Here is a 14,284-nt window from a genome sequence, read left to right as displayed (position 1 = left end):
CCACTCTAGCGTGTACCTAATTCTTCTTTGTATATCAGAAAACACTTTATTTTCATCGCATTATACCAGTGGTGCCAAAAAAAATTGTATACACACGGCTTGTGTTCATCTTTTGTTATCGATATATATTGAGTATTACAATTTTAATACAGTTTTTTCCTTTCTTAAAATGTGTATATATTTTTTTGGCACCCTCTATATAGACCTCACAATCCTTAACACATTCCGATTATGAAAATGTGATGTTAAAAAGGAGCATTGAAGTACAAAAGGAAGAGTCAGGCTTCCGCTCAAGTCACTTGGATGGAAGTTATCTGTAGATGTTCTCCCATCTAAACCATCTACATAATATTTCTTGTCAGCATTTTGTTTCCTGTAGTGTTATTCACATGTAAACTCAGACTCTTATTAAGAACTTAAGTTTTGATAGTGGGGTGCTTTGATTTGTTTTATGTTGCTTGATTTCTTTAATAATATCACGAAAGAGCCTAGAGAATTCTGGCATCTTAGTCTCATTTATACTTCTCATCACACAGTCATCCAACTTCTTATTGCCCAGGGCAGGATATAGACGCAGGGTACTCATGGCCTTGGAGGTTAAGTGGGCTTTTATACGGTTGTCTTCTTCTTATTTATGCTTCTGAATATAACTCCATTTCAGAGCCACAGCATTTTACAACAACTGTGACTCGATCCAGCCCGACCATGGCCTTTGTGGAGTTCTCCTCCAGCCCCAAGCTGAAGAATGATGTGCCAGAAGAAAAAGACCATAAGAAACCAGATCATGAAATGAGTGGAAAGGTGGAGTTGGTGCTGTCACAAAAGGTGAAGTACATAGTGGATTAAAGCCGTTAAATCCAAAATTAGTGTTGCTTCATCTTGTAGCTGCCGCTGCTCTGGCACTTGTTCATCATGACTTATTTCCTCTCCTACTCTTTTTTCCTAGCTTTAATCTGTATATGTTTATAAGTAAAAATATACTACATATAATTTACATATAGAAAAAATATACACATTAGTCCATTTGGGCAGTTATAACAGAGTACTATTGATACAGCAGGCAGAAAGAATAGCGCTGCGGGGAGAGAGAGGGAGGAAGGGAAGAAGAAATTGCAGGAAAACGAAGAACGGAGGAGATGAGATCATCCTTAAGAAAAAGTACAGCAGCCAGACCAAGCAGAACTTGATTTCAGTGGCAGAGAGCAGATCCAGGATGCCATCTTGCCCCTCAAGGTGAATTTTAGCTAATTATCAGGGATTATAATATTATTAGCATTGAGGTTAGTGTGAAAATCCCCATCCCCTGTGCGGCCATGACAGTTCCAACAAGAGCCAAATAAGGACAAAAATCCCTCCTTTTGAGGGGAAAGAGTGGTCAGCAAGGACCCGCCTAGAAACACCTATATCACCACCCCTAAATCTCGAATATTTCATGTCCTCACTTAAGAAATAACAAATTCCTAAGCCTCTTTGTTCCTTCAGGAAATTGCTCTTCTCCAGGCAGGCCTGCTTGCTCTCTCTTCTTGAGAGTGTACTGTCCTCCTTTTAATAAATCTGCTGCTTGCTTGACTTATTCAGTGCATCCTTGAATTCTCCCCTGCGACGAACACCAAGAACCCGGTTTCCGGCAACCCCATTGACTGGGTGACTTATAAACAATAGCTTTTTATTTCTCAGTTCTGGAGGATGGGAAGTCCAAGATCCAGGCCCTCGCAGATTTGGTGTCTGGTGAGAACCCACTTCCTGATTCACAGGTGGCTGTCTACTTACGTGGTGCAAGGGACGTGGTAGAAGGGAAGAGGCAGCTCTCTAGGGCCTCTTTTATAAGGGCACTAATTGCATTCATGAGGGCTCCACCCTCATGACTTACTCATCCACCAAAGGGCCCCACCCCTTAACACAGTCACCTTCTGGGTTAGGATTTCAACATAGGAATTTGGGGAGAACACAAACATTCAGTCTATAGTTACATGTTTTTTAAATTTATAGTAATATATATAAATATCTAGCAAGTAATACATGTAAATATATAACAATAATATATAAATAAAAAACATAGAAATAGAAAAAGTCACTGAAACCTACCTATTAGTAACAATTGGTATATATTAATATATATTACATATATATGGTTTATTTTATTTTAAATAATTTTAATTATGAAGAATTATATACATTTAAAAGAAAACTGTAATATAAATATAAGTTATAAAGCTTTGCGGTTACATTTTAGTTTGCTATGCATAAGCTTGCTTATTTGCAGCTTACTACAGACTCTTTCCAATATTTAGCTATTTTATAGCAGCAATAATTCTGATGCCTCTGGATTTGAATAACAAGAAAATTAGAAAATTATTATTCTGATACAATGGGTTTTAAATTCTTGTTTTTATTAAATTTATTTCTTATTTGGAGTCTTATCTCCTTCATATTAACTTGGTTTGTTTTCAGGCACAGAGTTTAAAAGTCTTCATCTTTTATACCAGTTGTTCTCAACCTTGGCTACCCTTTAGAATTAAAAATAATACCAAGCACATTTAAGCTCAAATAAATCAGAATTTCTGGGATGGGGCCCAGGCATCTGTATTTTTAAAAGCTCCCCAGGTGATTCTAATTGGCCAACAAGATAGAGAACCACTGACTTGCATACTGGCATACTATATGTAATAATATTTCAACTTTAAAAATTGACCCTAAATTTGCATTTGACTTTAGAGTGAAAAATTACCACTTCTACTTCTGGTTCATTCATCATTTAGTCAACCAATATTGACTATGCACCTGGTACTATGTGTCAGGCACTGTACTAGATACTGGATATTCAACAGTGAACAGACACGTCCCCTGGCCTTAAGGAGCTGAGAGTGCTGTGTCCTTGGTAGAGCCTCAAAAATGCTTATTGCTTTGATGCCTTTTGGAAATTTCAGACTGTATAGCTATTCCCCATTTTTATACATAGAGAATTAAAGAATTGTAGGGAGATCTGAAAGGAGGAACTAAACTGTAGGAAAAATGTTGGGGGCAGGTAGGGTTTCCTGTCTTTACAGCTTTTGTCTTATCTACATCACACTTATAACCATTACTATTCTTCCAAATTGACTTTTTGTTTCACTTAAATCTAAACTGAAAGGAAAACGCTATTTCATTGCTAGAATTTTTTTAATCAAACAAAATGAATACTATAACTAAAAAATATTCATCTGTATACCTCATCTAGGTAACCTCATCTGTGATCTATCTTTGGACCGCCAGTGTCACATCTACCCTACTATAGAAAAATTGTCTTCAGGAATTCTTAGCTCTGTGTGTGTGTGTGTGTGTGTGTGTGTGTGTGTGTGTGTGTGTGTGCGCGCGCGCGCGCGCGCGCGCGCGCGCATGCGCGCTCCTGCCTTGAATCCTTTGACCATCTAGTAAACATTATCTCAGAATAATATTTTTTTAAAGCATAGAATACACAGGATTACCAAGTTTTCCTTGGTGTCAAGTGATACAAAGTACATACACCACCTGTATTCTGTTCTGTGGACTCCAGGTTAAGAATTCTACTAGTTGATTAGCAAATGGAATAATGGTCTTTGAACCCAATGCTTTTCTCACACCATGTGAATTTTTCCTCCTTCTCCTTTCCCGGATTTACAATTAGCTCTTAGAGAAAGGGAGAAAGGGGATTACAGTGGTTGCAACAGCTTTTCTTTTCTCACTTCACGAGAGAGTGGTACCTTTCTAAAACAAAGTGCCCATATACACAGACTGACCTTTTTACATAGTGGTCATTTTAAGCATTTCTGCTATTAACTGTTTCATTTACAACTGGGCATTATCCAAAATATATTTTTATCAGACTCGACTATGGAAGAAATGAAGTTAAGATATAAGGGTTGTCAACTTTGGTAAGTCTAGGCCTTAAGCTTTTGCTGCACATTTAATACTGAAGTTCACTTGGATGCAGAATAAAGTGATTAACAGTATTTTCTTCAGGATTCCATTATGGTTGAATGTGTTATTCATACGGAAAAATAAAATCCTACTGAGAAGAAATTCTAGACATTAAATCAGCCTGAGGACCAAATCGTAGATGAGGTTATGATGAAACAAACTGCTCTATAGCTTCACTGCCTTATTGGCTGTTGGGAAAACAACCTCCAGGCAGAGTGAATCAGAGGAAGTCCTGTAAGCAGCTGATACAGCCGTGCTCCTCATTCAGATCTTTGCTCAAAGTCTACTGACTTCTATTTTAGACACTAGTTTGGTAATCTGGTCTTTCAGCAATCAGGTGATTAGAAGCAAAAAATCAGAAAGAGGGTGCTTCTAGCAAAGGCCTTTCAGATTGAGAAGAAAAAATAAAATTAAATAGCAATAACAAGAAAAATCTATTTTTACAAAGCAAACATAAGAATTTTTGAAACCTGTAATTTTAGAACTATTTACCAGGAGGACAAGTAATCCAACGTGCCTCAAAAATCCCCTAAGGGAATCATTGCTATGGTACTGTTTAATAATGGCTATTTATCATAATGCTTCTTTGACAACAGGTAAAGTATATTGTCTTTAAGGTGCTTTGCATAAATTTGTTGGGGGGGGTTGTATAGTGTCTCAAGAATAATGTCCATTAAAAGGAAATATTACTTTAGTATTTAGCACTTATACAGTAAGATTTTTTTTTTAAATCTCATGTAGAACATCTCACATTCTGACATTATAAATTCAGTATTATGTAGTACTAGGAAGAGAATATGTGATTGAGCAATAAGAAAATGAGCCAGAGTGATGTATAATCCCAAAGATGGATTATTATTTTTTGGGTTTGGAGTAAAGTGATCAAATTTTTACACTCTCTTTTGGTTTCTCAGAAAAATTGACCTCTATATTAATGTAGAAAAGCATGAAGGGGGCTAGGAGAAGGGGCCAAAATTTCCATTTAGAAGTTAAAAGTTTGGGCTTATTGACTTATGAAATAGCCATGGAGATTCTTTAAGTTTGTTTTGCCTGTGCATTTATTAATGGACAATACTTGTCATGTTTATGTCTGTTGCTGATGATCCAGGTGGTAAAGCCAAAATCTCCAGAACCAGAAGCAACCCTGACGTTTCCATTTCTGGACAAAATGCCTGAAACCAACCAGTCACATTTGCCAAATCTCAATTCTCAAGGTAAAGAAAAGAAAATGTTTTATTTCAGTTCTACAGGTTCTGCTGGGCACATCTATAGCAAAATATTCTTTATTTTAAAAGAAAATTATTTCCTTTTATGTTGATGTCCCTTTAGCCATGGTGTTTGCCCTAGTCCATGAGGGCTGAATTAATAATTTCAGAATGAAAATCGGGGGCTGCATTCTCTATTTGGCATAGCCAGGAACTGCAGCTGCCAAGACCATTTTGTCAGCCAGACACTATAGGCACAATAAAGCCTATATAAGTATTTGATAAATTAAAATAACTTTATTGGTTCTAAAATGTTTAAAAATATCACTAACTTTAATGAAAAGTTTATAACCCTAATATTATGTCAACTTCATTAATTGTTAATTATCTAATCTTTATAAAATGTCCTTTTAATTTGACAATGATTTTGGAAGAAAGATTTTAATACTCTATAATAATTCCTGTGTGTGCATAATGATTACTGAGAAATCATTCATGATCATAAATTAAATGTTACTCATGACCAAAAACGTTAATCTTTTTAAAAATTCTTTATAGACTATGTGTGTGTGTGTGTGTGTGTGTGTGTGTGTGTGTGTACTTGTATGTGTATATATGATATATTTTAATATGTTTGGTAAATTTTATATATTTGATATAATGTGGGGAGGGATGGCCTCTAAAAATATGGGAGTTTAGGCCCTATGAAGGTCTTTAAAATAGCACTGACCACTGAAAACTCCCCAAGACCTTTTAGGCCATGTATAGGTTGTGAATTTACCCCTTTACTCTTTAAGAACCCCAATTGAATCCCTGTATCCTGGTGAGAAGCCAGGTGCCCTCAACCACCAGCAAGGAGCCTTGGGGATGTGAACAGTGTGGGGATAGGTCTTGAGAATTCCGGGATCCATAGGGACCCCACTGTTTCTTCAAAACATGTACACCAACAAACAAGTGTTGGCAAGAATGTGGAGAAAATGCTCATGCATTGTTGGTGCGATTGCAAATTGGTACAGCCACTATGGAAAACAGTATGGAAGTTCCTCAAAAACTTAAAAAATAGAACTACCTCATGACCCAGCAATTCCACTACTGGGTATTTATCCAAAGAAATCCAAAACACTAACTCGTATGTTCATTGCAGAATTATTTATAGTAGCCAAGATATGGAAGCTACCTAAATGTCCATCAGTAGACAACTGGAAAGGAAGATGTTGTACATATATACAATGGAATATTACTTGGCCATAAAAAGAATGAAATCTTACCATTTGCAACAACATGATGATATAAAGCTACATAAAATAGTCAGACAGAGAAAGACTAATACCATATGATTTCCTTTATAGGTAGAATCTAAAAAAACACACAAAATAAATGGACAAACAAAACAGAAACAGACTCACAGATGCAGAGAAGAAACTAATATCAGGTTGCCAAATGGGAGCGGGGAAGGGTGACTGGGGGAAGGGGGATTGGGTGAGAAAGGAGAAGGGATTAAGAAGTATAAATTGGTAGTTACAAAATAGTCATGAGATGTAAAACACAGCATAGGGAATATAGTCAATATTGTAATAAATATGTATGGTGCCAAGTGGGCACTAGACTTATTGGGGAGATCATTTCGTACATTATATAAATGTCTAACCACTATGCCGTACACCTGAAACTATATAATATTGAATGTCCTCTGTGATTGAAAAAAATAAAAATAAAAAACCACATAGACCAGTGCGCTTTACTAGTGCAGTTCTCTTTCTAGACATGAAAACAGCTAAAGTTCAGTAGAGAAGAACTGTAAGATCTCTTTTTTTTTTTCATTTTGAATGTGCTTTACACAGTACATTTTATAGATTTATCAATGCAGACAAAGAGAGGATAGGACAGGATCATTGTGGCTTGGGATTTATTTTTACTTTTCTTTTCAAGGATGGGCAGCTCTTTGAGGTAGAACCTGAGGTAGCTTCTGGCTGGGAGATATGTGGGGTGCTCTGAATATAACAGGAATTACTTGGGAAGGAATTAATTGGTACATGCACTGATGACCACAAGTTTCTTAATGTGGAGACAAGTTGAATATTGTCTTCAAAACATTTCTCTTAAATTTTTCAGCCCTACTGTTCTGAAGGGAATTGACAAAAATAAAGTCTCATAACTGGTCCAGCAATTGGCCGTATTTCGACAAATTTCAATTCTGACCTATTTCTAGAACTTTATAATTGTATAGATAAATAACATAGACAGGAAATAGATATTTTAAGCCATATTAATTAGTTTTGTTGTCTTACATATTTTTACATTACATTACTTGTTGTAAGGCATTTTGATTGTAAAATGTGCTCTTCAATAAGGGACTTTACTTAATGTTTTATCTAAGATGAATGATTAAAAAATAAAATTTAGTAGCACTAGAGCTTTTCAAAAATTATTCTTCAGGATAGAATTATATTTGGCGTACACCTGTTCTATACTCTCGTCTGGTTCACGGAAGCTGTGATTACAGCTGCAGGCTGCGGAGACAGGACACCTGGATTCGAATTTGTACTCATCTAGTGCTTACCTGTGCGACCGCACCTACCAAATTCTCCCGAATCTCTAATCATCACCTGTAAACTGGAAATGATAATAGTACCAACTTCATAGGGGTATTGAAAGACTTAAGTGAAGTAAAGCACAAAGTGTTTAGCTCAATACCTGACTCCAAATAAGTATTAATAACGTAATCTAATAGTTGCAGAATAGTAGCAGTGAGAGTACAAGTTTAGCGCAAGATGCCGGGCAGAAATAGACTATTCTTAAATGCTTTCCTTAACATCATGGTGTTTATATTGTGGAGCTAGGGTTTAAGCAGTAATTTTCAAACATGAGTATGTGCCAAGGTCGCCTGAAGGATGGGTTAGAACACAGATCGCTGGAGCCCAGCCCTGCAGTGCCTCACTGAGTAGGTCTGGGCTGGAACCCCAGTGTTTGCATTACTAACAAGTTCCCAAAGGGATGCTGATGCTGCAGATCCAGGGACCACACTCTGAGAACCACTGACTTCAAGTATCGTGTTTACCTTGTGCACCAAAGACATCGCCGATAGATATAAAAATGGTAGTAAAACTTGTTTGGTGTGTGTAAATTCCTATCTTTCAAGAAGCAAACGGCCTCTAATAAATGTAACCTGAAAAGACATGATTTGTATTTAATTGGGGGGGGGGGGCGCACAGGGAAACTACAGGGCTTTGCCCAGATGTAAAATCGGTGCACATTTAAGTGATGAGTGTGAGGTCGTACACCAAGTCCAAAGAAGCTATAGGGTTAGGATTGGGAATCCTGGAGCTGGACCGAATACTCCCTTCCCTAGACGGTGCGCTTTGCCCCATTTCCATAAAGTCCTCTGTGCATAGACTGACCTAACAGGCCCCTGAAGATGTGCTGGTGAGCCCTACAGGGACACACATGCATAGTCTTTAACTACTCTGAAAGCATGCGTGAAATACATGTAAAGATGACAAATTTCCTTTTCTCAACTGTCTCCCAGCAGTAGATAGGTATCTCAGATTGGCGTTTCAGGAAAATATGTGCACATTTTAAAAACTGATGTCTTTATTTGCATCGAGAATGATGACAGATGAGCAGAGCACTAGTTTAAGGATGCAAATGAACTGTTTCTGCTTGATGCCATCCCATTACAGACAGACATATGCGCAGCCTCTTGTCATACATATATATAACTTCTGCCACTGACTTCCATGCATACCCTTTATAAAGTGTAAAAGGTAATAATTGAACTCATCTCTTCTGTCTGTTATACTTTTCCAGTATTCTCCAAAAGCAATGTAAACTGTGCACTTTGCTCTTTCATAGCATATCATCCTATTATTTTGAAGCTCAACATTTTAGCAATTTCACCATTAAGGATGAGCCTATAAAATTTCACCTAGCACCAAAGAAGACAGACAATAGCATCAACTGTCTCATTTCTATTGACTTTTGTCCGCATCTTCAGGTTTTGTATGTGTTTTATTGAAATGTGTTATACTTTAGATTCTCTCACTCTCAATTCTTATACAGTCAAACCTGGACTTGAACTTGGGAGCATTGGTTCTATTCAATTCTCACTCCCGTTTTCATGATTTTCTGTTTGTTCTATTCTGCCATCTGATCTAGAGTCGCCTGGCACTGCCAGCGTTCCGCTGAGAGTTCAGAACTCTTGGCGACGTTCCCAGTTTTTCTCCCAGTCAGGTAAAAATGCATACTGGGTAGCATTATTTCTTTTGTGCAAAAATCCATGTTGTGGGCAACCAATAATATCTGGTATTTTTCTTCATTTCTGATTTCAGAAAAAAAATGCTTGTTTCTGGCACACAGTTAGCAAAGACCTAGTTCTTTGATATCAGTACCAGTTATATTAAAATTGGAAGAAAATTCACAGAATTTTACTTTGATTTTGAAAATCCAAGGAAATAATAATATTCACCTTTCTTTATTGTCCTCTTTTTTCTTTTTAAAATAAAGATTAGAAGCACTTACCAGGAACTGGTAATGGTTCTCTTGTTAACTGTGTCACTCTCTTTACTTCCTGGATATCTGGCCTCTCTCTGTATGATACTTCTCCAAGTCAGACAGTGAGGGAACTGTCAATCAAGCCAGAATACAAGGTGCATTAAAAACCAGCACTAATAGGAATAAATTTTGCTTCCTATAGTCTAGTACCTGTTGCTAATTGATGTGATCAATCATATTATACTGGTCATAACCTCTTTTGGTGATGGGTACAAACTGCTTCAGGGGTCTGCTTTATTATGATTTTCTAATGCTCTGGCTTACAAAAAAAAAAAGTGGTTTGAAACTGACATAGGAACCCACTCCACTGAGAGGATCAAAGAGAAATACAGTAAGAAGCTACTCACATTGTCATCTTTTTCTTTCTTTCTTTCTGTACAGTGGATTCTCCAAGCAGTGAAAAGTCACCTGTAACCACACCTGTAAGTAACTGATTTTAAGGAAAAGGATCATGCATTAGTGTGATTTTAATTTATAAGGTATTTGATTTGCTTAAAGGTATTTTGATTCAACCAAAAATGGCTCCAAATGATTGTAAAAGAATAATTGAAAGTCATGTATAATGCTGTCAGGTGAGAATGATAAAGAAAGACGTGGGTTATCATTATGTGGAGTTGTGATCATGCCTGGAAACAAAATGGTGAGTCAGGAAAGTAAAACCTAAAAGAAGCAATTAAACTGAATGTGACAATAGGAATTAGTATTAAAATATGCATCTTCTGTAGGCATTCAAAACCACTTTTTAAAATGAGGACAATACTTCAACATAGTGTACTTTTGGCCATAGGGCCCAGCCTGGACTCTCTTTCTGGGAGACCTAAGCTGCCTTTGTTATACCCCTTGTCACAATCAGCATCTTAAATAATAGTATCTGTACATTTCCTTTTCAATTTTTTATTTCAATGAAATAAAGCATTTGCTAATTAAAATGTCAAGACGTGACACTGTGGAAATTCCTTGCTACTGAATTTTATCTGAACAGTCTCTGCAGACCTGACTCCTACATACGTGAACTGGATATTTCCAGTGCTGGGCCTGCCACCCTTCTTCACCCTCTGATGTTCCCACTGGATTTGTAGACTTCCTGTGTAGCACAATCAACTGTAACATTTCCCCTGAGCCCCCTAGGTGCAGCCACATAACCATTGGTACACCTTTGATTCCAGATTTATTAACCATATGATCCCGAAGGTATTGTATGACATCTCTGGACCTTGTCTTCCATGACTATACAATAAGAAGATAACGCCTTCCTTTCAGGATGCTGTGAGCCTTAATTGAAATAATTATTCAGAAGCCTCTAGCACAGTGCCTGATACATGAAAGAATCCTCCCTGCTGGCTAATCTAAGAGACACACCATAGCCAATCCCAATTCTTCTCTCTAAGTAAATTGTCTCTGTCATGCAGGACATCAGGCGACACACATAAGAACACAGGATATGGTGAGGCCAAAAAGGAACACCCACGGAGCCATAAGTAGGGGAGTCATATCACTATATTCTCACTGGCGGCATCCGCCTCTCTACAATCCGCAATCCACACTCCGCCACTTGCTAGCTCAGCCACCACCTTCTTGCTAGCCCCCATTTTGCTGCTAGTGTAGCCACAGCAGTTATATTAGTGGCCAATGGCTCACTGATTACAGCTGACAGCCAACTAGCCACAGCTGATGGCCATCCAATCACAGTTGATGGCCGTTTACTACCTGAGCCAGCACCTTTCTATGTGAGGCCGAGAGCCTGGAAACTGCTTTCTGGGGCTCTGTCCCCACAGTCTCCTTTGGGAATTCCTGAGTGGCAGTGCAGAATGGAGTAGGGACCCATCATATCACATAGCCCTCCCTGTCTTCCAGAATTAGCAACCATCTGTGGAGGCTGCTTCGGCCAATACTGAGAATCTTGAGTTTCCTGGGAAGCTGAGTATACCCGTGGTGGATGGGAAACCCCCAGAAGGACCACAAAGCAGGCATTCACGGCACAGATCTGAAGAGTAGAGCCTAACCCATTGATTTCCATTTTAAATTACATGGGAACAACAATGGCATGTAACCCTGGGAAGGGGTGGAGAGGAAGCGCATCCTAAAAAGATACATTCTTATTTCTGGTTTATGGAAAATAGAGCAAGAGACAAATTAATGACCTATGTAAGTGAATTCTCTGAAAATGCCCACCCAAATTTGACACTCTTTCAGTGATAAATAGCCCTTCATAAAATAGAAAAGTAAAAGAAATGTAAAAATAAGAGAAGATTGAAGAGGAAGTAAGCATTCTAGTATACTGACCTCGATAGACTCAGGCCATTTTTGGTCAGACGTGGACTGGCCTTAAGCCATAGGGTCAGGGTCTATGAAGGGGAGAAAAGGAGCTGCCTTACCCCGTAATGAAGTCCATTCATTTTTTCAGCAAACATTTACTGAAGGCCTGAAAATGCAAGGTCTTGGGATATGTAGGGGGAATAAAGGGCCCTCCGTGCTCTTGAGGAACCCCTAAGCTAAAGGAAGATACAGATCTGTAAATGGATAAATTATAGAACAAAGTGGGATAAATGCTCTCCATTCCAACTTCCTCCAGCACCTTTATATCTCTTTTATGACAGTTACCCCACTGTCTTCTGGTGACCATTTATATATTGTTCACCCCCCATACCTCCACACCCCATACCCCCATCCTGCCATGCACACACTTAGTTAGTTACAAACTCCACAATGCTGGGGCTCTCAGCCCTCTGGTGTCTCCACCTGGTCCCTATAAAGTGCTCAGCAAATAATAGCCAAGGAGCACAATCACTGTCCTGTCCCTCTTGTTTATCACACTAGTATCTCCTTTATCTTCCTCTGAAAGATGCTCACTTGTTTTTCTCTCTTGCTTTTTAACAAATATTCTCCGTTTTCTTCTGAGCAGAGTCCTGCTATCCTATACCTCCTCCTCCTCTCTGCTTCCTCCTCACTTGACTTATTCTTACGATTACCACCTAGTGAAATCTGAAGACTAAAGAATTCCTAGCTGTTGCTCTTGTTTTCCTACTAGTGGACTTTCCCCATTGGGCTTCCTATGGCCATATTCACATCACCACACCCTTTTCCCTCAAAAGACAAAGAAGGGCCATGCTCCTGAGAGAGATTCTGCATATTTCAACTGCTTGCAAGTCTTCAGAAAATGCTGGGTGGAGCCAACATCCAACATTATTCATCCAACAGAATTTCCCACCTCCGATTCACACTTAGATGACATTTTCTGGTCGTCCAAGAAAATTTGGGAAACTTTAGATTAGATGCAATTAAATAGTTTTCCCCTTGCATAACTTGTCCCAAGAATGGCATATAGGAAATACATTTCCCCACCTTATTAGCCCCCCTTTCTGTGACTTTTTGTGGGAATCATGGCCATCCCAACCATTTACAATAACCACAGCAAGACTACCAGCTGAGGCCCACATTTCATATGTCCAAATATTTTAAAGTTATAAATATTTATAAAGTTTTAAATCAAGCAACACCCATGACCTCGCCTGCATTCTCAGCCTGGAGATGCTTCCCTGGGCCAGCCCCAGGGGTCATGCACCCGGGTGGTAGCCCAGGTCTGTGGGGGGCAGGGCAGAAGGTGGACAGCGGTGGGTATCTTGGGGAGTAACTGGGCCCATCTAAACCTGAAACTGGACTGGCCCTGTCCTTTTCCCAGGCAGCCAGGGAGGATAGATTCTGCCTACTCCCAACCCCGCCACAGGCTCTCCCCCTTCTCCCTAACTCTCCCACCCTTGACTCACTTTTTCTCTCAAGATCCCCAGGCAGTTCTAAGTGTCTCCCAAGACTACGCCAACAGAGGGAAAATAGGAAGCACAATTATTGGGGAACCTGGCTTGCCTTGACACCTTCTCCAGGTGATGGGGTAGGCAAATTTAAACATAGCAAGCCCCCCTTTGATGGTTTCCCAGGGACCAGCTATAATTTTCCTTCCCTTCCCCCACCCCCTCACTCTCTCAGTCTCATAATCTGTGGCCTGGATGCCCACTTTGGCTCATGCATCCTTCTCCCATTATTCCTGTTGTCTCACTTGGTTCCCAAGCTCACCAAAAAAAAAACACCTTTCTTAAAAGAAAAAAAAAAAAAGCTTTTGGGTTTGAATGTTTGTTATGTGAGTCCCTGGGCAAGGATTCCTCTTTGTCTGGATCTCAAGTGACACTGGTGGGCATTGCTGAGTTAAATAAGCCACTATAGAGAAAGCTGGTGTGGAAAAGCAATAGCAATACAAAAGATTACCTAGTTCTATAGTGCGGCAAACATCACTGCTTACAAAATGCAGTTCTGCTGAAATAAGCATCCCCATTTGCTTGGATCCAGGATCAATATGCAGAATGAGTATCTAACGCTCCAGAGCGTGAATACATTTAAGAAATCACTTCTAAAAGAAATGAAGCACAAGCCTTCCCATGCCAGAGGCTAATTACTTCGTGTTTTCATTAGTTCCAAAAACGTTCACAGAATCATATCAGCTTCTTGGAAGTAAACCAAAGAAGGACTAAGATTAAAAAGTGGTTTCTGCCAACAAAGAGAACCTTTAGCTATGTGAAGCCGTCTGCTTCTATACGTCCATT

At 38.9% G+C, this 14,284-nt stretch overlaps 1 protein-coding gene across 10 annotated transcripts in view; it reads left to right on the top strand.

Moving 5' to 3' along the window:
• Nucleotides 1–14,284, top strand: part of LIMCH1 (LIM and calponin homology domains 1) — a 348,428-nt gene that overhangs the window by 313,947 nt on the left and 20,197 nt on the right. For 9 of the 10 annotated variants that reach the window (XM_074324616.2, XM_088789955.1, XM_074324614.2 and 6 more), the window contains 3 exons: nt 662–825; nt 5,045–5,150; nt 10,074–10,114. In XM_074324616.2, the coding sequence (XP_074180717.2) occupies nt 662–825; nt 5,045–5,150; nt 10,074–10,114 (311 nt within the window). Of the gene's footprint in view, nt 1–661; nt 826–5,044; nt 5,151–9,296; nt 9,372–10,073; nt 10,115–14,284 lie in introns of all 10 variants that reach the window. The other variant, XM_074324612.2, reaches the window with a different exon arrangement.

This window comes from Rhinolophus sinicus, chromosome 1 (assembly GCF_057876585.1).
Source record: "Rhinolophus sinicus isolate RSI-liver-muscle chromosome 1, RSI-T2T, whole genome shotgun sequence".
NCBI classification, from domain to species: domain Eukaryota; kingdom Metazoa; phylum Chordata; class Mammalia; order Chiroptera; family Rhinolophidae; genus Rhinolophus; species Rhinolophus sinicus.
The sequence above is the reverse complement of the archived record's forward strand: the minus strand, read 5'-3'. Positions and strand labels throughout refer to the sequence as shown.